At 39.4% G+C, this 25,180-nt stretch overlaps 1 protein-coding gene across 1 annotated transcript in view; it reads left to right on the top strand.

Annotated features, from left to right (window-relative positions):
* The first annotated feature begins 23,277 nt into the window (after window positions 1-23,277).
* LOC107746553 (complexin-1-like) overlaps window positions 23,278-25,180 on the top strand; it is a 51,683-nt gene continuing 49,780 nt past the window's right edge. Inside the window, exons 1-2 of the mRNA XM_016560809.1 lie at window positions 23,278-23,532; window positions 24,549-24,661. Coding sequence (XP_016416295.1) covers window positions 24,631-24,661 — 31 coding nt within the window. The 5' untranslated portion in view covers window positions 23,278-23,532; window positions 24,549-24,630. The remainder of the gene's footprint in view (window positions 23,533-24,548; window positions 24,662-25,180) is intronic.

Below are 25,180 nucleotides of genomic sequence, written 5' to 3' on the forward strand. Positions count from 1 at the left end.
GCTGTATTTCCAGGAATAGGTCTGTAGATGTTTTTTTTATTTTTTTGTGTAACCTAAGAAACAATCAATACCGAGAAGAGGCTGGAAGGATGTAAGATTAGCTGATGGAATGGATAAAAAGCCTGAAGCAACTGTCCGGACTGGTATCAAAGGCAGCTCAAAAATGAGTCATCTTTGATAGCACTTGAAATGCACAACGTGCATACATCTACTGTATATCTCAGCTTTCACACAGTTTATGATCATATAAATACAGATGCATGCAAACAAACACATGCTTACCTGTTTTACAGAAACAGGACGAACATATTGAAATAGTCAAATTATTGTAAATAAAAATATCAGAGTTAATATAAATAAATAAATGACTAGCACTTCAATATCTCCTGTTCAAACCATTCATTTTAACATATGAAAAAGTTTTATTTTGACTGTATATTTCCCAACATATTACATTACTTAATTAATAGACATAAAATATAGTTTTGCATTGAGATTTATTATGTGTGAAGAAATGGATTGCAAAGATGCAAAGATATATAAGTATGTCCATCTTTATCCGCAGAGTACTCGCATATACAAAAAATATCTGCTTGTATTGATGCAAAATGTAAACTATATTATTGCCCAGCTCTAATCTACTAAATGCGACTGTAATGCATGAAGCTATTAAGATATTAAAAACATTAACATCATATTTTTCTGTAAAGCTGCTTTTATACAATGTGTACTGTGAAAAGCAGTATACACATACATTTTACTTGACTTGATACGAGAAACATGAACCCAGCACAGCTACACTGAGAAAAAAAGTAAATAAAGCAAAGGTTTGGAGTATGTTTTAAAATAAAATAAAATTTCACGTTTAATTCAACGTTACTTGCCATTTCTTTGTGATTATTTGTAACATTTTCAAAAATGGAAACTTTTTTTTCAATCCAGACCAGACCAAGTATTACAAATGGAGAATGTATGTGGGAGATGGAGTGGGCAACTTTTTAAATCCAACACATCCACACCAGAAAAGGTTCTCAGTCATCAGCACTGTGTGTGTGTGTGTGTGTGAGGGGAGAGTAGGAGCTGAATGTTGATGTTTCTCAAACAAAGCGGAGGTCTCCCCATGAGACTCCACCCCCCTCTCTACCTTCAGCAGTGCAGAATGAAAGGTTCCAGGCCCTTTTTCATCTGCAAACTTGTGTGTGTGAAGGCGGTGTTGTCTGACTGTCCTCAAAACACTGACATCGACAGAAAAGGCACAGCATCAAAGCCTCCAAGCACTTACATAGGGGAGCAGAGGAAAGATGTGAATCCATGATGTAACATCCATGGATAGCTTGAGAGCTGAACCATTTTTACAGTTGCATCAGATTGTGTAGATTTTGTTCTCTGGTCAGCTTTATTAACTTTTTTAAAGGACAGCATAATGTTTTACGTTAGAACATTCAATAACATTATTGATTTGACTGCACTGAAACTATTGGATAAGAACAAAACTTGAACTGAACTGAGCTGGATGATGACACTACTGTCTTCTATAGAGCTACCTTATCGCTTAATCATCTTTGTTTCAGATCTGATGAGTTTTGCTACATTGACACTCAGTACGTTTACATGGACAACAATACTCCGATTTTAATACGATTAAGACAATACTCTGATTAAGAATCTAATTCCTGAGGGGACGTCGACTGTCGTCATGTGGGGATGTAATGACGTGTGCCATTAATCGAACTATGTACTATAACATGTAAAACGGGAACATGAAAGGAATATTCTAAAAGCAACTCATGTAAACACCATAATCATAATATTAGCTTATTTAGAATAAGGTAAATAATTAGATTACTGATGTCCATGTAAACGTAGTCACTGTTATGGAACTGTTATTGAATTGAGCTGATTAATTTTAATGAAGTTTGTGTGGCACATAGGAAAGTAGGTCAGGTGGGCAGTGTCAGTAAACAGTTTTTAGGTGAGCCGTCTATGTATACTTGGTGATGTAAATTAGAGGGCGACTAGCCATTTGTACGAGCGAATGCCACATGTTAATGGAGTGCTAGCACAGCATTTCATTACAGGGCAGGGGATTGAAAATGCGGTAGGTTTTGAATGTTATATTCTCAAATATGTTTTCTCAATTAAGAAATTGTGTAGTGTTTTAAACACATTATATCTGATGTAATCATTCGCAGAAGCACCATTGTGTGAAGCCGTCCGTATTTAAAGAAGACGGTGTGATTCAATTTGAATTGTTTCAGGTATGGAGTTTTATATGATATGGGATGTACATTTTAAATTGTGAGTCTTGTATTCTGACTTGTTCTTTGTGTAATAGTAAAGCGGCGTGAGATCACGTTTTATAAGGATACATTTGGCAGGCTTCATCTATGGTTCAGGTATTGATGTTTTAAAGAGTAGTAAATGTGTGTTAATGACTTGCTTGATCTGATGATGTTTTATTTTATTTGTAGGAGAGTTTGTCAGCTACTGTTTTCTTTACCTCCATATTAAATTAATGATCTAGTGTTTGTTGTGTGCTAATTAGACGCAGCGCTCAGTGAGCGCGTTGAGAAACGTGAAGGGGGAGATATTTTTCTTTTTGTGTTTTTTTTTTTTGTATTTTGTTTTCATTTGTATTGTATTGCATTGTGTTGTATTTCTTTGGAATTGTATTTATTTTTTATTTTTGTTTGTTTGGTTACTGATGGTAACAACGATAAAATTCACAGTTTTTATAGTGTAATGGCATTGGGCAATGTGCAATAATTCCTTTTAAAGTTCATCACAGAAGTGTGCTGATTGCAGTGTATCACGTGAAGGTGATTGATTAATTTGTGGTGTGATTCCCTGCTTGTGTATTGGAGCATTATGTGTATTGGGTTTTTTATTTAAAGGGTTTATGACCTGCCTTGCCTGTGTGCATTCCATTATACCCTTTTTTTACCTGTCCTGTTGTGAAATAAACGTCTTAGCATTTATATGCTGTGACCGAGTGGAGTGACAACGCAGGCACAAGTTAAAGTTCAAATGCAAATGAAACCCGGAGGGCGGTTTTATTGAGAAACGTGAATAGTAGATCAAGAACGTGCTGGGTGCGTGGCTTGGGCGCAAGACTCTGGGGCGTGCAAGTGTGTATTCACAGGTAGGGTAGCGTGCTGATCGTCTTCAGTGACTGGTGTCTGAAAGGAACAAGGAAGACAGGACATTAGAGTCTGCGAGTGGAGTCGAAGCTCGCACTGTTCTCCTTCTCCTCCGTTTAAATGCAGCACAGGTGATTAGCCTCAGGTGCCGACGATCAGCACGTGTGCTGGAGTAATCAGCGTGAGCGCGCTGTATCCATGGCAATGCTGTTTGATGCTGAGTGACTCGTGCGTTCGTGTCTTTTGCTCAAGCCATCCACTGTAGCGGTGCATGGTCGGTCACCAGCGTGAAGCTCCTGCCCAGCAAATAATAGCGCAGCTCCAGGACTGCCCATTTAATGGCCAAAGCCTCTTTCTCCACGGCTGCGTACCTGGTTTCGGCAGAAGCGAGCTTCCGACTGATGTAGATGATTGGGTGCTCTTCTCCCCCCTTAACCTGTGACAGGACTGCGTCCAAGCCGGCATCGGAAGCATCAGTCTGTAGAATGAAGGCGCAACCGAAGTCAGGGGCATGGAGGACAGGCGATGAGGAGAGCGCACGTCTGAGCATTTGGAATGCGGTCTCTGCCTCCGTAGACCACTTCAGTTTTTCTGGCTGCCCCTTTTTGGTCAGGTCTGTCAGCGGGCTGGCTATGGAAGAGAAATTAGGTATGAAGCATCTATAGTAGCCTGCCAAACCCAAAAAGGCATGTACCTGGGTCTTATTGATGGGCCGAGCCTCTTTCTGGATGGCTTCAACCTTCTTACTCTGCGGCTTGATCAGACCCCGACCGATCTGGTAACCCAAGTACTTTGCCTCCGCGAGTCCCAGATGGCATTTCTTTGGGTTGGCAGTGAGTCCAGCCCGCCGCAGCTCCAATAACACTCTCCGCAACCGGTTGAGGAGGTCCTCCCAGCTCACCGAGTGGATGACTACATCATCCAAGTATGCTGCCGCATACTCCTGGTGCGTCCGTAGTAGAATGTCCATCATTCGCTGGAACGTGGCCGGGGCTCCGTGCAGGCCGAAAGGTAGAACCCGGTACTGCCAGTGGCCGCTCGGGGTGCTAAACGCGGTCTTTTCCCGAGATTCGGGAGTCAGGAGCACTTGCCAATAGCCCTTCGTCAGGTCTAGCGTGGTTATAAAATGGGCCCATCAAAGCTGGAGCTTTCGTTAAGACGCCGGAAGTCATTACAGAAGCGGAGAGTGCCATCTTTTTTCGGGACCATAATGACGGGACTGGACCACGGGCTACGGGATGCTTCTATTACCCCCAGCTGACTCATCCTCGTTATCTCCTCCTCTATAGCCAGCCGGCGAGCCTCTGGTACCCGGTAGGACCGCTGCCAAATAATGACACCAGGGGGCGTACAGATCTCATGCTGTATGATGTTGCTCTGCCCGGGACCAGGGCGCTTACTTCTGCTTTCTGGTTTGGGGACAGCTGCTCTCCCATTGGTTCCCGTGGTACCGTCCACTTCTTCAATAGGTTTACATGATATATTTGATCTTCTCATTGGCACCCCGGCTGATGGACGCGATTGTAGCGAATCAGCTCAAAGGGGAAATATGAATAATCAATCATAACTAGTTGTAAGTGTTTACTTGACCTCTCAGTGTCAACTGTCTGTCAGTTCTAAGAACGTTAATTTCCTGGTTAAGGAAAATAACTTTCTTACTGTACAATACTACTCAGAGCATGTAGCAAAAATCTGCATGATTAGGGACTCCAGTTATGAGCAAACAATGAACAACCTCAAGTGTGACACAAGTAAGACTTTATTAACTACATAAACACTTAAACTAGTCTAACATACACACACACGCATACAGTTGGCATAGGAAAGGGGGTTTTTCAAGCTTAGGTTGGGTTCTTGAGGAATAGTTCTAGCTCACATCCTTATCTTCTCAGAAACTAACAGAACCGCAGACTGCAGGAGGGTCACTGATATGAGGCCTTTATCTTCTATCGAGGTCACACCTCTGGGATTTGAGTGAGCCAATGAGGAATGGTACCTTTGGAGGGAAATTTTTACTACTCTTTGTATCTAGCATGGTGTTTTGCATATGAAACTCGATTGGGTGTTCAAGAGAAGAATCTTCAACATTCTTATAATACGAATGTGTTGCATAGGTATCAACATATAATATACACTCTCATTTAGATCATGAAAATATGAACTCATAGATACCAAACATGGTATAGGTGAGGTTATATTAAGTAGTGATCTATCATAAGCATGCATAAAATATATACAATACACAAATCCATATACAAGAAGGTAGTAATCATACACAATGACCTGGGGATATGCATGATAGAAAAATTTGTCTATGAATTAATGTAAGAAGTCATTTCCTATAGCAGTATGTGTCTGTTTTAGAGAGAACTGAGTAGGGAGGAAAATTCTCTCTACATACTTTTAGGTCGTAAAATTTTATCTGATCTGGCTGAGGTGTACTGGTTGCCATGGTAACCAGGGGCCTGTGGTCGTTCACAGACATGCTGGCACCCAGTATGTTTATTGGGTGAGGGGTCCGTGATTATTTGTTACTCTGATGAATAATTGATTTTTTAAATCTAATGAAAAATTGTGTGTCTGATTGGTCCAAATGCTACACGATAGTTAACCGGTCCCACTTTTTCCACCACGGTGCATGGTCCCTGCCACGACGCCAGAAACTTGGAGGTGGCTGTGGGCAGGAGCACCAAGACCCAATCTCCTGGTTGGAATTCCTGTGGTTGGGTGGCCTGGTTATACAGCCGCTGCTGGGCACGCTGGGACTCCGTCAGATGTTCCTTGACGAGGGGCATCACTCGTTCGATCTGTTCATGCATATCTTTTATGTGCTCGATGACGGTGCGGGGCTGGCTAATGTTCCCACACTTCCCGGGCCACATCCAGTAGTCCGCGGGGCTGGCGGCCGAACAGTAGCTCGAAGGGCGTGAATCCAGTGGACGCCTGGGGAACTTCACAAATGCTGAAGAGCACATACGGCAGCATGAGGTCCCAGTCACACCCGTCCTCTCTCACCACTCGCCGTAACATCTGTTTTAGCGTTTGGTTGAATCTTCCAACGAGACCATCCGTTTGGGGGTGATAGACAGACGTGCGGAGCTGTTTTACCTTGAGTAGCTGGCAGAGGTCCGCCATCAGCCAGGACATGAACGGGGTTCCCTGGTCAGTCAGGATCTCTGAAGGTATGCCCACACGGCTGAACAGCAGGAAGAGTTCCATTGCGATGGCTTTAGCAGTGGCTTTCTGGAGGGGCACAGCTTCAGGATACCGGGGCACCTCGATGATGGGCAGCGGCACTAGTGGACTGGGGGGAGGTTGCCGAGGTGACGTGCGCTGGCATGTGGAACAGCTCTGACAGAACCACTTTACTTCTGCATCCAATCCCGGCCAGTGGAAACGATCCCGTATCCTCTGTATCGTATTAGCTGCCCCGAGATACCCCGCCATCAGATGCGAGTGAGCTAATTCCATCACTGTCTCCATTTTGGTCCTTGGTACTACCAACAGCAATTTTTCCTCCCCCCGCCGCTGGGCGACACAGTAAAGCAGACCTTTTTTTACGACGAATTACGGGAGGGGGTGCGGCGCTGGCTGCCGAACCTCTTCATCAACCATCCGCACCTGTCCCCAGCAATTTAGTAACCGTTTGTCTTTCCGTTGCTCTCTCCCAAACGATCCTCCCGCGGTGATCTGTTGAAAGAGATTCAGGTACATGTCAGCGGTATAATTACTGCATTCACCTCCCCTTCGCTCTCGGTGGCCAGCAAAGCTGGCTGGCGGCCCCCACTGCTCCGCACTTGGTGCCTTCGGCGGCTCTTAGCCTGGTTAGTATGATGCTTCGCAGTAACCATCAGCTGTTCGGACCCTGGCCAATCTCTTCCCAGTAATACAGGCACCAGGAGATCTCGGACAATGCCCACTTCCACTTGCCAAGCACCAGTGTTGGCTGAGATAGTGACTCGGCGTGCAGGCACATTGCGAGTATCGCCGTGAACGCATGTGATGGGGATGGCCGTTTTTTCTCTGGGCCGGGGTGGCACCACACTAGGCTGGACCAGGGTGACGGAGCTGCCAGAATCCAGTACCGCCTTTACTTCTTTGCCACCGATCTGAATGGTACGTTCTGGGGCTCCACGGGGGACAGCCTGATGCACAATGCAGCCAGCCAGCCAGGCGTGGGCTCCCGGGGACGGTGGTTCCGTTGGCATGGGTTCGTCATCAGGTGGGGGAACCGCCGGTCTGTTTACTGACCGCGAAACGCCCTCCGTGGGTTGCCGGTCCAGATTCACCCTCCGGGGAGCGGGTGCCGCTCTCTCTCCAGCATCTCGAGCAAAGGATGCCTCCTCTAGTTCCAACGACTCTACCAGCTCAGTCAGCTCAGTTGAGGGAGCGCTCAGAGCAGGCGATCAATAACCACTTTCTCAGTGACCTGTGCGGCGGTTGGATCTCCGGACAGCAACCAGAGATGAGCGTGGCACGTTAACCATGTTGCTTGTACTCTCACGGGCACGTGCTCATCGTAAATCCATTGACAGAATTGCTGAGTTGCACTGACCGGTGACAGCCCCATCCGGGCCAGGATCTCATGCTTCAGATCCTCATAATCCTCATTCTGCGGGGGATGAAGGGAGAAATACGCCCGCTGGGCTTCCCCCATTAAGAACGGTGCCAACACTCACCCCCATTAATTTCTATCCCATTGCTCTCTGGTTTCAATGACTTCGAATGTGTGGAGGTAAGCCTCAATGTCATCCTGGTCGCTGAGCTTGGTCCGGTGCTGGTGGGCCAGCACAAGGGGCTCGGGTAGGGGAGTCCGGGCAGCGGCGGCTTTTAGCACATCGACCACCTGCTCAGTCCTTTCTTGCCTCGACGCAAGCTGCTCTGTGAACTGTTGCTGGCGTGTGGTGATCTCCGTGAGTCGTCGAATGATCTCCTCCATGCTTCAGCTTCCTCGAGCGGGAGGTTATCTTCTTTTTTTTTTTCCTCTGTAGAAGAACGATAACAGATGTTTGAATGTGTGCAGCGTTAACAAAAAATCACTCCTAACTTGCCCGCATTCTCCACCAAGTTGTGAGCGAGTGGAGTCACAACGCAGGCACAAGTTAAAGTTCAGATGCAAATGAAACCCCGGAGGGCGGTTTTATTTGACAAACGTGAATAGTAGATCAAGAACATGCTGGATGCGTGGCTCGGGTGCAGGTCTCCGGGGCGTGCAGGTGTGTATTAACAGGTAGGGTAGGGTGCTGATCGTCTTCAGTCACTGGTGTCTGAAAGAAACAAGGAAGACAGGACATTAGAGTCTGCGAGTGGAGTCGAAGCTCGCCCTGTTCTCCTTCTCCTCCATTTAAATGCAGTCCAGGTGATTAGCTTCAGGTGCCGACGATCAGCATGCGTCCTGGAGCAATCAGTGTGAGCGCGCTGTATCCATGGCGACGCTGTTTCTGCATTGGATGACTCGCCACATATGCATATGCAAGTGTAACAAGAAATAAAGTTATGTATTTTTTTATACCAGCACCTGCCTTTGTCCTTTAACTAGGATATGCATGAATATCTCATTGGTCTATTACATGCCTACAGTACATATTGCCCTTGTTACTGATAGTTTAATCAGGCATTTGTCCATTTCTGGGTGCGGTAAGGCACCTGAAGGCCACATTTGCATCATATTTTGATGTTTATTATTTTAAAACTGCTTTGAAACAATCTGTATTGTATAAAGTGCTATATAAATAAAGGTGACCTGACTTGAATTTATACTATGCTGTCAGTAGTCAGGCATAGAAAGACATTCAAAAACTCTAAGAGACTTCAGAATATACATGTGCTCTAGATAACAATATAAATTCTGTCTAAAGGTTTGTCAGGGTTTCTAAAAGACATGGTGAAATGATAGGCTGTCAGGGGGCTTTTGTGGCTGAGAGACTATATTAATGACTGGAATGGAATCACTACATTTTGGTAATTATGGGTTCCATGCTTATGGAATATCATTTTACGAATAATGGCTGTGCGCAGCTTTTTGTCACACGTTGTTAAAGGGACAAAAGGTTTCACCTGGTTATGTAACCTACTAGTAATAGAACTGAAGAAAATTGCCACATATTCAGAGAGATTTAATTTTTGGCATTGTTAATGTGAATGTGCAGTTGTTTGATGTATGAGTTAAGTACTGCATCCAGAAGACTCTATATGTTCTTGCAGGTTTTATAAGCGAAATAATGACAGACTTTTCATTTTTGCCTGAACTATTTGTTTAAGTACTAACAGAAAAGCCTTGAAACCAAAAACTAGAGTTTTCATCTTACCCAAACTGAGAAACGTGTGCAGTGTTTGCCTCAATCACTCAGTGTTGAACTGCAGGTTGTGAGTCAGCAGGAGTTTTCCCACAGTGCCAGTGCTGCTGCACAGCTCCCAGCACATGAGTGCTTATACCAGCTGGACAAAAACAAAATGTGAAAATCAATCGGCTCACAGAAAAGCACAGACTTTTCTCATTTTGAATAAAACATTTGAAGCTCGGGCAGAAATATGAAGACCAGACTTTCCCAATACATCAAAGATGCAGGAAGCCCCTAATATACATGTCAGCTCATGATTCTTGATTAAACATTCAGTTTATAAAATGTTTAGGCAAATTTACTAAATACAGCCCTTGAGCTCTTTGTATGTACATTAATTTTTTTTATATAAGACAGTGAAACCTCATTAGTGCATTAGCTTTTACCTGTACTTGCCTACATAATACACTATAATTCAAAAGGGGTCAGTATGATTTTTATTCATTCATTTATTTTTGTAGAAAGAAATTAATACTTTTATTCAGCAAGGATGCATTAAGTTGATCAAAAGTAAAGACACAATAAACCATTAATAATATATAAATAGTTGCATGATATTCCTTTCAAATAAATGCTGTTATTTTGAACTATTCATTTATTTATCAAAAGGTATCATGGTTTTCACAAAAATATTGTGCAACACAACAGTTTTCAACATTAATAATAATAAGAAATGTTTCCTGAACAGCAAATCAGCATATTCAAATTATTTCTGAAGGATAATGTGACACTAAGACTGGAATAATGACACCAAAAATGCAGCTTTGCATCAAAGAAATACAATTGTAAAATATATTAAAATTGAATGTTATTTTCAATTTTAAAAATATTAAACTTTTTTTATGCATTTTAAAACTTGACCAACCTCAAACTTTTGAACAGTAGTGTATATCATTCAACATTGTGTAAATAGTATGTCATTTATGTTCCTGCCATCATATTTGGTGCAAAAATGTCTTTAGGAAAACCAGGAAAGTTTTTTTGTTTTTCCTACGTTTCTGTGCCTAGTAATATTCTAATTAATACAGTACAATCATTCAGAGCTCTAATACTGTGTATTGTAGCTTATTCTGCAAGTTGAAACTCATTTAAGTAATGGTGCAGGCGTTTATTGAGATCTCAGAAATTAGAACTCACTGCCATACACAGGGAAAACACAAAGTCTATTTTACAGAATCCTTTGAGCCCTGGACTGTAACTTCTGACCTTAAGGCATGTTTTAGTATAGGTTAGTGAGACTTTTTTCATTGTTGCTCCAGTAATACTGAAAGATTTCCTTCATAACATGACTCCTCACTGATATAACGTTTATTTTAAAGTGTATCATATTCCAATATTACTTCAAAGGATGGTACACAGATGTCTGAGCTGAGCCGTGAATATCCACTGACCCTGGAACTGCCTCTGGCTGCCATTAACTGAACTGTAAACTCTAACGCAGCCGATGCAGATACACAAGCCACTGCTCACCAGACGCCACAGGCCACAGCTATGAAGAAAAATAAACTGAGATTTGTTTTTTTCTTTATTCCGTTCCATTATCTCACCTCTCATCGGAGGCCTTGTTTTCCTTTGACATGATCCGTATATTAGATTTTCTGTCTCATGCCCCGTGGCTTCTCAATGTGTTTTCATAAGAATGAACAAAGTGACCACTCTGGGACATACAATAATACCAAGCTATCTATTCTGAATATGATTGTTACTGTGATTTGGTTTTTGTTTGAGAATGTTTTGTTTTTCTGAAACTTCTACCAATAAATCAACACCAGAAGATACAGTTTAAGACAATGCCAAACTGTTGATTGTAAAGTAATTGCCATACAAACCTGTGATGAATATGACTTGTAATAACTTACAAGATGAAGACAGAAGACAGTATGCAAGTTGAGATGATGTGATCCAGATTGTATTTTATTTTTATGGTCCTTATATTACATTTGCAACCAAGTTTATATTTGTACTCATAACACAGTGAACAAAGTGACCACACTTGAATTTACTATACACCAACGACAATTTATTCATGCAACATTTTCTTTCATATTGCTGTAATTTGTTTTGTTCCTTTTAAAGTCCCCTAGAGAAACATTTCGTCCTCTTTAACATTGCAGCAGGCAGCACTGTAGTGTCAAAAAAATAATACTTTCAGTAAAACATAGAATATGTAAGCCTGAATAAGCTACTAAACATGGTCCAGGAATAAAGTAAACTACAGCTATAGAACCAACACAGCGGTCATAGTAGTTAATCTGGTGTGGTAGGATAATGGCATTGGAAGAAGGCAAGTTGAGAGGTTTGAATCAAGCTTTGATAACTGAATAAGGATTCAATAGAAGTACATTTTCATGTGCTTATGTCGTGCTGTAGTTGATTGTGGGTGAGCAATAACAGCCTGTAAAGATTATTTAATTGAGAACCAAATGACATCTAGTTCTATTAACAGTACTCATATTTATTAATGTTGCATGTTCATTCTTCTGCCAATGGAAATGAATCAAAGCACAACACTGCTACTGAATCAGCATACAACAAATGACTCTAATAAGTCGATTATTAAACATGCATGAAACCAGTGTAGTTAGAACCAAATTACTCTAAAGTAGGTTATCTTCTTTTTAGTGAATAAAAAACATTTAGCATAACCAGTGTTGTCTGATACCCAAATGAATGATTCTAATGAGTCGGTTCCTTTTATTAAATTAAAATATAATGAGTCAGTTTCTTTTATTGAATTAAAACCTAAATTGCAACTAATTTAGCCTGATTGCCCATTCAATAACTGTATAGTAGACTAGGTTATTTTTTAGGAGATCAATAACATTCAGTGCAACCAGTGTAGTCTGATTCCCAAATGAGTGATTCTTATGAGTCGTTTCTTTTTAGTGAATCAAAAACATTCAGTGCAACCAGTATAGTCTGATTCCCAAAAGAGTGATTCTTATGAGTCGGTTCTTTTTAGTGAATCAAAAATATTCAGAGCTATATGTGTAGTCTGATTCACAAACGACTGATTCTAGTGAGTTGGTTCTTATTATTGAACCAAACATAGGCCTATATTGCAACCATTGTATTACGATTCCCTAACAAATGAATGTAGTGAGTCGTCTAGGTTCTTTGTGCATCAAAAACATTCAGCGCAACCAGTGTAATCCGATTCCCAAAATTATTCTAATGAGTTGGTTCTTTTTTAGTGGATCAAAGACATACAGCTTACAATTGTGGGACTTTAAGCAGTGTAGTAACACATTATGAGTTTTGTTGATAACATTTTAAATGAAAAAATAAATGAAATTTGTGAACACATTTTTGTATGTATATAATTTAGGCCAACTGGATTGCATTTATGCTGCCTCTAAAAAGACTGAAATGTCAATTAAAATATTTGTAAACACATTTTTTTTATTGGAATTATCTCATTATTTGGCAATGAAATTGCATTGTTAATATGGAACACTGTGGAGGTCACTGTGTAGGAGGTCAGTTGATTGTCCAAGAGGTACATATTTTTACAGGCTGACAGTCAGCAGCAATGGAGATGGACCTATGGGGGAGATCTTGAGTAAAAAGGTGAGGCCATACAAGCTGAGTTTCCAAGCTGAGCTCTACATTTTGATCTGAGAGGTGTTAGATGGAGAGTTCAACAGCAAAATTCATGTCTCTCTTATGTCAAGTGACACATAAGTGAAGAATAATGACAATTAAGAGCAATTGAAGACAGGATCTTATACGCATCCTTTCCTGTAGAGAGAATCTCATAGTGTGAAGCCCCCATCTGTTCTGAGATTTACTGGTCCTGTATAGAGATTTTAAGTCTAACCCACATCTGCTGTGTTGAACCAATGAATTAAGATTCAAGTAACGTACTTTCAACATTTCAAGACCTGACCTAAACAGTCTTCTTCAACAGAATGAATTTTCTCCTTTCATAAATTTATAGGACAGTCTTTTATTTTCTGAAATGATAAGACCTGCCGTGGCTGCTGCTCTCATTTTGTGAAGCACAGTGAATCAATATGTAGTTTACCAGTCAGTTTGGTGCACAGATTCATATTATTTCTAGGGAGAACGTTGCAAGAGTTAAATTGCCAGCTCAATGCCATCACGCAAAATGTCTATCACTAAAAAATATATAAAGTATATTAAGGCTAATATTAAAATATCAGACATTTAAAAAAAAAATTATATTTAGAAATTTTATTAAAAACCAAACAATTATTTAATTAATTACAGAGTCAAGATTGATTTCTTCAAGCTTTCCAGAGAAGATTTTATGGAAAAAGCCGCATTGTTTCACATTTAACAGCTATTTTATCATTCTGAAATATTTTCAAGCATTTCCACCTGCTTTAGTAATCCGTTATGTCACTGAAAATCTCCTGTGGAAATGCAGTGAGCAATTGAATGATGTTTTTTTTCCTGACCACAATCCATTGAAGAAGGACAGCACTCCATTCTATCCTCAGGTCAAATGCTTTTTATAGTGTCGATAGAAATGTGTCATTGTAAAACAACATTTAAGTACTGCTGGTTGTAAAACAGGTCCGTTTCACGTACCTGATGTATTCTGGGAAAAGGTTGCAAGCTGCAGGAAAGAGATACAAGCTCATTAAACTGGTCATCGGTGTCAGATCCCAGGGTGAAACTATATGAGGTGCCCCACTGAGACTGTGAGAGTCTATCACACAGACCAATTTCAGTCCTGTGAGAGGTTTCCTGCTTATCTTTGTCTCAGCGAATGTGTGTGTGAATGAATATGTAAAATAAGAAAAGGAATAGAGAGAAAGAGGGAGTGACGAAAAGAGCATAGGGAGAGAGTGAGTGTGACAGGCCTCTATGTGTCGCAGAGACAGAGTGCCAGACGTTGGCTCTTCTCGGAGGCTTCAGGCCCTTCTCTCTCCTCATTAGAGAGCAGAACGCCATCATGTCCCGCTTCTCAAATCAGATTGAGGTTTGTGATGACCCTGAGGCTTTTAATGAGGTTTACAAAGCAGTGACCCCTCCATTGTTTTGCTTCTTGTGGCTTTTCTCACTCTCTTGCTTTTTCTAACGCATGGGCTGTTTCAAAATTCCTTGAGCTATCTTTGTGTTCATCTATATGAGCCTTAACTGAAATAAAACCTCACAAGGGATTTGATTCAAATGAAGCAACTGTATGTCAAAAAATGATTGTTAAAAGTCAACATTTCGTTTCAAATGTTTAATACCTTGCTAAGCTAATGACATTGTACTCTAATAAGCATACAAATAACACACACATATTAGGTAAAATATTTCTTAATATGATAATATTTTTATAGTTATTTATTTTGTATTTTACATTTTAATTAGATTTAACTACATGTATAAAGTATATATGTATATAGTATTCTATAAAAAAATACAATAAAATAAACCCTTTTATTTGAAAATCTTTTTTTCTTACATTTGAAACTGTAAAAAATATTTTTCGAAGTAAATAAAGATGTTTATTACATACTGGAGTATGTTTTACAAGAAAAGACTGTTTGAGCCTTTCTACTTCAAAATGTCATGTTTAATTCACTGTTACTTACTGATTCTTTGTAATTCTTTGTGAAATTTTCTTGCATTTTCTGAGTGAAAATTGTTTCTACACCAATTTATTCTTTCAGTACAGTACAATACCCCTCCAAATACCCCATAATTTATAGCTCTATATAACCTAGTGAGCTACCTTGCCTGCTGCCTAAATAGACATCATAACTGAAATGAGATCTAAAAAGTGAGCATACTGGAATGCACTGAAAAGGCAGCATATTTACTGTATATGTCATACACATATGAAGAAAAAAAAAAAAGGCATGTTAATGTTGCTAACACTATACTAGTATAATCAATGCACTCAAATATTGTGAAAAATAGTTAATAGTTAATTACATTTAAATATCTTTATCGAAATGTCCTCTTGACATGTCTGATATCTTTTACTGAACTTGTGAAAAAGTAATGTATTATTGGATTTTCTTCTTCAATTACATGTGATGCTGCTTCAGAATTTATTTGGCCACAAGAAGGTTCTACACTCACACATAATAAGTTTGTTGCCTAGTTTTTGGAACAGGCTTTGCATCAAGATTGCACCTGTGATGGCTATAATGCCTACAATAGACAGCTATAACTGTTGTTTTTTGTCACCAGGGAATGAAAGTTACTGGTCATTGTTTTATATTAGAGAACACATATGCCTGTGTCTTCAAGATGACACCATGTGCACATGAAATTACTTTTTGAACATGCTTTTTTTTGGACTCTGCCAATCTTCTACGCCCTCATTTTCTTTCTCTTTTGACTACAGAGATGTATGGCTCACTATTTCTCGTTATTTTATTTGATCTCATGAGACACAGTTTTACCCATGCAGAAAATGAGCTGAAGCCTTTTTCTCCCACTTTTCCTTAGCGTAATGATGGCAGCTGCACTTTTATGGTAACTTGTCATCACCTGGATATAAATTTGCCAGGAACAGGCCTACATCCTCACTAGCCACTAGCAGGTCCAAAAACGCATTAACTATTCATTATATCCTCAAATAACTTTTGAACATAATTAACTTTTTTTTTCTCTTGGCCTTGATATTTTAAGTCTTGCTCATACTACACTGTAAAGCCGTCTCATCAGTCTCATCTTACTTCTTCTGGGGAAAGATAATTAATGTTATACCACTGTGAGTGGGTCAGCCAGCCACCAATCTAATTCGCACTGCCAAAGTTAATTTGAGCACCTGTGTTGGGAATTACAAACCTCCCTCCTTAGTCACAGGTTTCATGACCTTCTTCTCTTTATTTTATTTGTTGAGTTAGTGCCATTAGGTTATATTTGAAGTGTTGCGGTGTATGCAAGAGACAAGTGGTAAGGGAATGAGCTGTTGCTTTAATACCTTTCAATGGCTAAACTGCTAAAAAGAGCTGAATGGATCCTCAGGCTAGTTAGTGCAAGTCTAGCTGGTGAACAGCATGGATAAATTGATATGCCAGCACTAACTAACATAAACCAGCCTGGACCAGCATGGAAATTCAGCAGGATTTGGAAAGTTAGAAAGTCTTAGTTCAGTTTCACACAAGTCAAAGAAGATGGAGTCTCCTCTTAGCATTTTTAGCTGAAATTTTTCATAAAGTACACTACAAATGAAGTCTGCACTGCATGTGGTCTTTTGCTTGAAACGCCTAACTGTTAAAATTGAGATGATGCTCGGCTTGTGTCCTCAAACTGCTACTACACAGAAACAGAATTAGATGGCTGGATTGTATGAGAGGGAGTCAGACAGATCTGCTGACGTTAACGGAAAACGGCACTGTTAAAGGTACCTTTGACTCCACAGAGCAGTCATTCTGATTCTGATTATGTGATTACTTGATTATGTGATTACTTTCAACAAGCTGCAATGCCAACAATTTTCAGCGACAGGTGCAAGGTACATGGTCATCTTATTTAGCCGTTTTGTTATTTACGTCACCTCTGCATTGTAAAGATGTAATATAAATGTAGTTTATCAGCAATACTTTTTGTAAATAATAAATGAAATAAAGTAATTCTACAGTCTCTGTGCAAGTACTTGTTCTCGTTTTAAAAGCATCAGTAAACAAAGTACTAAATCTTATTGTGCAGAGATCACGGCTTAAAACACATTGGATGTCATTACATATTCATGCATAAAACAAGTTTTCACGCAGAAATCATGATTTAACAATACATTTTCATATAAAGTTATTTGAAATAAGATCAAATTTAGAACCAGCTGTAACAACATAATACACAAATAGCCTACATTTTTACTGGCTTTGAGAATGAGTAACTTTTCTCGATTTTAGTGCGCATGCCCAATGTGCGCGCTAGAAAATGCGAGAGAGCAGGAGAGCAAGAAATGAGGTTGTAAGGAAAGGCTTTATTTGGATGTGGTTCTGGCGTGTTTTATGTATTACTACATACTGTACGTGGACGAGCTCCGTCATTTAGAAGCTAATTCGGATTCATCGACATTAGAACGAGGGTAAGAATAAATCACGTGAGAACACAATTGTTATGAATCACACGTCTATTTTGCGAGAGTTTTTCTGCACACATAGAATCGAAATTATTGGTCAGTAAATCCCGCCTTAGTCATATTTAATTTTGACAGGGATGAAGGGGATGGAAGTACAGTTGTTTACACTCTTAAAACTAAAGGTGCTTCACGATGCCATAGAAGAACCTTTTTTGTCTAAATGGTTCCATAAAGAATCTTTTAACATCTGAAGGATTATAGAAAGGTAAGAAAGAGATGGCTCTTTAAAGAACCTTTGACTGAATGTTTCTTTGTGGATCCAAAATTGGTTCTTCTATGGCATCGCTGTGAAGAACCTTTTAAGAGTGTAATAACATACACCTGACAAAACGTCCTTCCAAAAAAAGACTTTCAGTAGACAAAAACTCCATAAAACAGTTTTAAAAGATACCTAACATAAGTTACGTAGAAGTTGTGATCAATTACATGATCTAGGACTTTTATATAGTGCCTGCCATTGCAAGTCTGTCACTCATAACCTTGTTTTCATCCGCGTTAAACTCAATATGGCTTCTAACATGATTAAGTTAGGCTATATTGTTTATTGAACTGAATCCTCTTTAGAGTACATACTATGTTCTAACAGCAGAATCTGCATGAAAGCACCATTGTGGTTTAGCTCTTTGAAAGGCTCCTTATTTTCAGACTGCTTATGACAGCATTAATGAAAACAAATGACAGTTTGGGTCACAAGCAGAGTCTTGAGACATAATAAGTGAGAAAGAGAGAGGGAGGGGACAAGAGAGACAAAGAAAAGAAAAGAAAAGAAAAGAAAAGACACAAGACAGCAGAATATACTTATTATCTGGGGACATGTTAGTTACAACAAAACCATGTGAAGCTCAGCACAGCTGTATTACACAGTAACAGAGATAAAAAAATAAAATAGAATGTATGAATATCACCCAGTGTTGTTTCAGTACATAACAAGGAGTAACATGTTTCCACAGTCAAGATTTTACACGATTTAACATTAATTTATTGTGATAAAAAGTGTATTTAGAATTATACAACAGAACTGTATTTAATATAAATTATACTGTAGAACTGTTTAGAAAAAGTACTGTGAAATTACAGCAATTAGTTCCAAAATATTGTGGAAATTCACACCTTTGAGTGCAGTGAACAGCTCAGTGTTTATATAAGCACAGATTGTGAAGAAATCAGGCTTGTTTTGAGACAGTCAGAGAGACAAAAATCCACCTCTGTGATCAGAGAGTAACATTCTGTCCTGTTGTAAATAGGTAGCCCAATTTTGTGCGAGGGACCTGAATTGAGTCTATCATTAGGACCACTGGTCATGACTCACTGAAAGAAACAGAGAGCTAAAGATATTAAGGTCTAGACAGACATTGTTATCTGAATAGCTGCTGTAAGACACACAATATGAGCAAGGCTATTTTAAAAATTTTAGACAAAGTACAAGAGAGAATGAAAGTGCTGTGTTGCAATCGGATCAAAAGATTTATTGAAAAGATTTAATTCAATGAACAGATTTGTTATAAATCAGACTTCGCTATATTTCTCGCTTGAACTCTCATAGTTTTAATGAATAACAACTTAAACTGGTCTGTTGCACAAATCATGGCTTAGATATCTTGGAATATAGCAGTTTTATTATGACTTTTATGTCACACGCACAATTATTTGTGACATTTTAAAGTGAAAATTTATTTCAACCTAAAACCTACACCATTTGTCCCAGTGCAGTCACCTCCATCATACTGGAAGGAATGGACAGGGCAATCTTCAAAAATTCACCTGTCGGGTTCCACAGAAGAAAAGAAATTCAGGTTTGAAATGATATGAGGGTGAGCAAATGACGAAAGAATTTCATTTTCGGATTAATTGTTTCTTTAAGAATTAGTTCACAGCATTTAATTCATTGGCAAACTATGTTTTTTTCCAATGACAATGACAAGTTTACATCTTTTTAAAAATTGCAGGTGGATTCAGTATGCATCTGAAGATTTATACATCAGTTCAGAATAAACAAAAGGATTGTCATCACAGCCTCAAGGATGTGAGCAGGTTTGTTTACTACAGCTTTCGTATTTACCTAAGGGGGTATAATTGAACACAAGCTATTTCATAATTAAAGCTATTTTTATTAAACCCTTGAAACACTCCAACTTGCACAAATGCATGGAATCTAAAGGGAAATGACCAGTGGGGATTTATATCTAGTAATTATCTCTTACCTTAAGGATACTGTTTCACATCACGTGACCATAACGCTTGATGATGCTGTTAATGAAAACAAACCAGTCCCACAAGTGATTATCAAACAGCAAGTTGTAGCCTGAAGGCAAATCAAGTTTATTCAGGAAAACGACCCTTTCTAACCCATTCCTCACGATGTATAGCTTTGAAAACAGTGCTCCCAAAGGGCAAACGGAAGGAACCGGGAGGAATAGAAAATTGCGATCATCCTATTCAGGGGTCTCTCAGCGTCCACTTACCCACAGTCATTATTGCAAACCTGCACACCATCTACCAAGAAATAACAACAAACACAAGCGCAGATGGAGTACTGTGCTTACTCAGGGTAATTCAGTTCATTTTGGGAGCAAGCAAATTGCTTGGTATATGCATTTATGCCTGTGTGTGTTGGTTTGTTTGTGCTACATTCTGTTCTTTAGTTGGTTTTTGACATTTACTTGCAGGGTAGCTTGTTTCCACATGACGCATTACTTTATTCGCATGGTGCATTAACACATTTAGTACAACAGCACTGCAGTCACAATTGAATATTTAGGACACAGAAGACTGTTGAAAATATCCTCAGAATTAGTGTGTTTTATATAAGAGATTAGAAGGCAGGATCTGTGTTGTTTCTTCGGAACGATGAGTCAGAACATCCATTACTTCAGTAAACACTTTTGTCTTTTCTGCCTCTCTCTATCTATCATTTTCTCTTTGAACGCTGAAGATGCGGTACCTGCTATAAAATACGATGTGTGGGCGTTTCGGTTTCTACAGTTCAGGATTTAGTCAATTTTGCAGAATGGGATTTTTGTTAATACCCATGTAAAGAGCAGACTGTTCCCTTAATTGACTATGGCATAATTAAAAAAATGAAAACAATACGGCCGGCATGGCAACAGCTCATGATGAAGGACACAAGAGCTTTAATAAAAAGCTATTCATGTTGTTTACCCAATAATAAGTTGATTAAGGTTACTTTTCCATTATTTGACCATGAACTGGATGCTGCTGCTTATTAAAAATATGACTTATTAAAAATTAAATGGATTTTAGGTGGCACAAAATCTACTGAACACTGTCTGTTTTAAAATCAGGTTTAAATAACTATCAGACTACTTTGATTGCTATGGGAAAGTGTGTGTCGCCAAGAAACCATAATCATTATACAAAGATGAGAAAGATTGACGGTTTGGATAGTGACTCTAATGTCACAATTTTCGAAAGCCATCTCCAATTTTAGGTAGCAATAACTCGACAAATAGAGACAAGAAATCAAATGCAGCAAAAGTGTGACAGGCTGTTTTGATAATGCTACTCAATTCAGCCCCAAAGCCATTTTACATTTTAATGTGTTTAGATTGAAATGAGGGAGACAGAGCCAACACAGGTAAACACAGATGTGGGGAATGAATCCCTAATTTAAGGAGCAGATTTAAGGAGGCAGCATTCATTAATACATTAAAAAACAATACAAAAACACAGCTGTTCGCATACCACCTAGCTTCATCGTCATCATCACTGTGATCGCCCTAATCACTATTGTGTGCTTGCTGTTGGTCAGAAAGTGAAGTATTTAGGCGGTGTTTAGCGTTTGTGAGGTTCTTGTGTGGGCGACAACGCTGATTGAGGCTGAATGCTCCTTCACTGCTGTTTGTAACAGCGCGGTGGGAGGCGAAATGTCTCAAAATGTCAACTTTAAAATTCCCAGGGAATCTGACACCCACTGCGGTCTGTAATCCAGGTTATTACCAGCCTTCACTCCCCCATATGTGAATCATTTTCTCTTTTGGCATCAGTACAAATGGGTGGAATTGAATACAAAGCTAAATAAAATATTGCAGTGCAGAAGGGCAGAGAGGACGGTCAAATCGTAAATATGATACATCACCACTGTGTGCATTGTAAATTCTGCTGCATTATGTTACTTTACCAGTAGCATTTCAGATCAAGTTGGGTTTAAAAATGCAGGGAAGTTTTCAGCGTTAACTGATATAGCCTTGATAATCTTATGACATGTATTAATGGTAATTTCAAAATCACGTCCGCCTACTTAACACGTATTTTGTTTGCATACACATGCAAGATTACATAAACAAAATGGATTTTCTTTCTTGTCACATCAAGGCACAAAAGGCAGTGTGACTGATCTACCAGTCAGTGCTTCACTTTTTTCCCCCTTGGATAAAGCTTCACCCACTTCACTATTTGTTCTCGGGTTGCATCAAATAAATGAACAACTTTTCTTCTGTAGCTACAGAGACCCACGGACACCCACTGTTTGTTTCCTGACTGTATGATGCAAACAAATCTGGCAAGCCATACCCAAAGATCAGCAGCTTCAATCAAATTGGCTGGAAATTGGAGAGTACCCGTCTGGAAGTGAAGTTATGTTTACAATGCATCGAACTGATGCAATAAGCACGTTTTAAGGGAAAACTAATCACTGAATTTAACAAGGCATGACAAGCATGCTATATATCTCAAATATTTCAGCCCCTGCTGGCAGATACTAGAAGCACATCATTTGAAACCAAACAGCATCTTTCTCTATTGATGGCCATTCAAATTGATTTGTATTCTGACTTCACATTTTTACTGAATTAATATTTGTTGATCTCACCGTGTTTGAGATTTGTGTGTTGAGTTATATGCATCTCATTGCGACTCTGGGGTTTATTATATTTAATATATCAGGCAAATATGTTTGCCTCTAATTTTAAGAGGGGATTATGCCATGTCATATAGTGGTCACATAGTGATGAAAGAGTAGCTCCTAGCATTGCTAAATACTAAAAAATCTTTAACTGCCTTGACAAGAATTTGTGAGTTTATTAGATGAACAAAACTTTTTTTTTTCCAGTTGCTATACTGAAAGCAATTTTCGAATTTGCTAGTAAATTTCAGAAATAATTACAAAAAAACAAAGCCACGTGTATGGATATACAGTTTACCAAATGATAATTTTTCCCTATAGTTATTATAGACCTGAATAAGCTAAATTAACTATTAATACAATATGCTCTAATTGGGAATATATCTTAACTCACACAGTAGCAGGTTTGACCTGTTTTAATACATCAAGCCCTGGATTTGGTGGCTTAGATGGTTTCACTATTATTGCACCCAACAATTAACCTGCTAACCGAAACCCGAAGCACATCTGTACCCCTTCACCAGCACTTATCACGCTCTCGGGGTAAACATATCGGCCACACTTTCTGAAATCACGCTTGGTCAGGAAAACGCATGCAGAGTCGCATCAGACAGCTTCAAGGACGAATCGAGGTGAGGCCGAGCAAACGGAGGCTAAATCGTTCAATCATACCGTGCCGTAACACTAAAAGCATTGCACCGCATCCTATATACACAACCTTCCATGCATGTCCCATTTGTATGCGACAAGTCATTTGCATCAAGGCAAGGTGCTTTAAATAAACTCATCCCCCAGCGCTGGGATTACAGAAGCATATAACGGGAATATGTAGCAGGATACCCGCCCACGACAGCCACACTCGTTAAAAATTGATCGCTCAGAACATGGGACGCTTCAGATGGGAGCTCTCCATGTGATTCAGTGAGTGCCTTTATCAGCGGCAGCTGCAGTTCCCCTCACAGACACTCACACTGCCTCTCTGAGCACGAGAAACAAGGACGTCCTTCTTTTGCCTGGAAACCAGAGATGTTAGGAACGAGCAGTTAAAGCATCGCTGTATCAGTACTACTCAACTTTCATTTCTGAGGAGTTAATCAGCTTGTCGAGACATTTGAAATCGCCGTGCAGGTAATTATGATGTTTATGTGAGTGTGTGTGGCTGGAACGCGAGCGTTTGGCTTTTGCTCCATGTGGGATGGAGCGGGAGCTGTCCGCCAGCAATGGTGCTGAAATCAGCCTCAATGAACGAGGAAGTGATTTTGTCTTCGGCACGCATCGGGAACGGGAGTAAATACTAAAGCGGGTCGTTTTAACGCATTTATAACCGTAAGAAGATACTAGGAGCACAGTAGCGTACGATATTCACCCGGACTCATACATCAGCCAACGTTTCGGTGCATTCGGACTATAAGCGTGTGGGTTTGATTCGGATGGATGAGGGAAAGTTTACACACAAATTAAGGAATCCAGTCATGCGTTGTATTGTAATAACCTTTATTGCAACCTTTATAAGATTTACATTCTTAAACTCTAACAATCATCATAATTCGTATTTTTCTCAAATGTTATTTGATATTTAGGTTGCAATGTAATGTTGCCATTCTTCACGAGAAGAGCAAACGCTCCCTGCAGATTTACTTCAAATGTACACGATGTATGATTGTCTCAGAGCTTGTTATTAGCGCTATTTTTTCCTTGTGAAGGTTAAGTTACATGCAGGCACCGATAAGCCACTAACGGGAGCCCGTCGTAATTTTACAACTCTGCACTTTGTGTGAACTGTATGCGAGGTATATTGACCTTTACTGTCCTTCATATGTCGCATCTTGTGAAATGATCGGCTGGATAGTATTGTGTATGCCATGCAGTCATTATTATTATAGTCTTTAGTAATGTTTTATCATACAACCTAAAAAGCCTTCATTTGTGACACCTATACTAAAAGGTTTTGATCCAGTCAAACACATTATTTAATATAACAAAATCACACACATACTCAAATGAAAATTTTAAGGGTCAAGTCAGGTAGAAATAGCCCCGTAGGGGAAAAACTGCTCACATCCACATTTAAAAAAAAAAAGGTGAATAGCTGTTTATACAAACTAAGTTTTTGCTATTAAGTAATTGTCTGTTTCACATTGTAGATCTGGCGACAAGGGACTACTTGAAAAGCTCAACCTGAATGTAATATTTGGTTGAAGAAGGCAGGAATAAAAAGCCATCGTCATGAATTTTGTTATGAAGCAAGCATTGGGAGGTAAGTTTCAGATTGTCCCGTTTCTCCAAACATGACATACACACAGAATAGTCTCAGAGCAGAAACTATACACTCATGCAGTAAACTTGCGCAGAAATACCATTATGCTCAATCTGCTTATATATTACCTTTCTCTTGGCGTGTAAGTCATGCACTGCTCTTTATTTGCATGCACATGGAAGATGAACCAAGTGTTGCTTTTTTGTTTTTGGAGTAGTGTTTTCTTATCTGTCTTAGTCTTGCATAGCTTATCTTTTAAGTCAAACAATGAGGTTTAAGATAATATTGTGATGGATTAGAAAGCACTTGATCTGTTGGACTGGTAGATAGACGTCGTGAGTCTTTGCGCATTTCAAAATCTGCCGCAGTTCCCTGTTGTTTTCATGACAAAAGGGTTTGTTTTCTAGTCGGAAGACAATTCAGATGTTTTTCTCTATTGTATTTACTATAACTTTTAAATGATCCTTTTGTTCATTATTATTTTTTCCATTTTAATTATTTTTGCAAGGCACATTTTAT

Source organism: Sinocyclocheilus rhinocerous, unplaced genomic scaffold, assembly GCF_001515625.1.
Source record: "Sinocyclocheilus rhinocerous isolate Xijiao unplaced genomic scaffold, SAMN03320098_v1.1 scaffold679, whole genome shotgun sequence".
Classification (NCBI taxonomy): Eukaryota; Metazoa; Chordata; class Actinopteri; order Cypriniformes; family Cyprinidae; genus Sinocyclocheilus; species Sinocyclocheilus rhinocerous.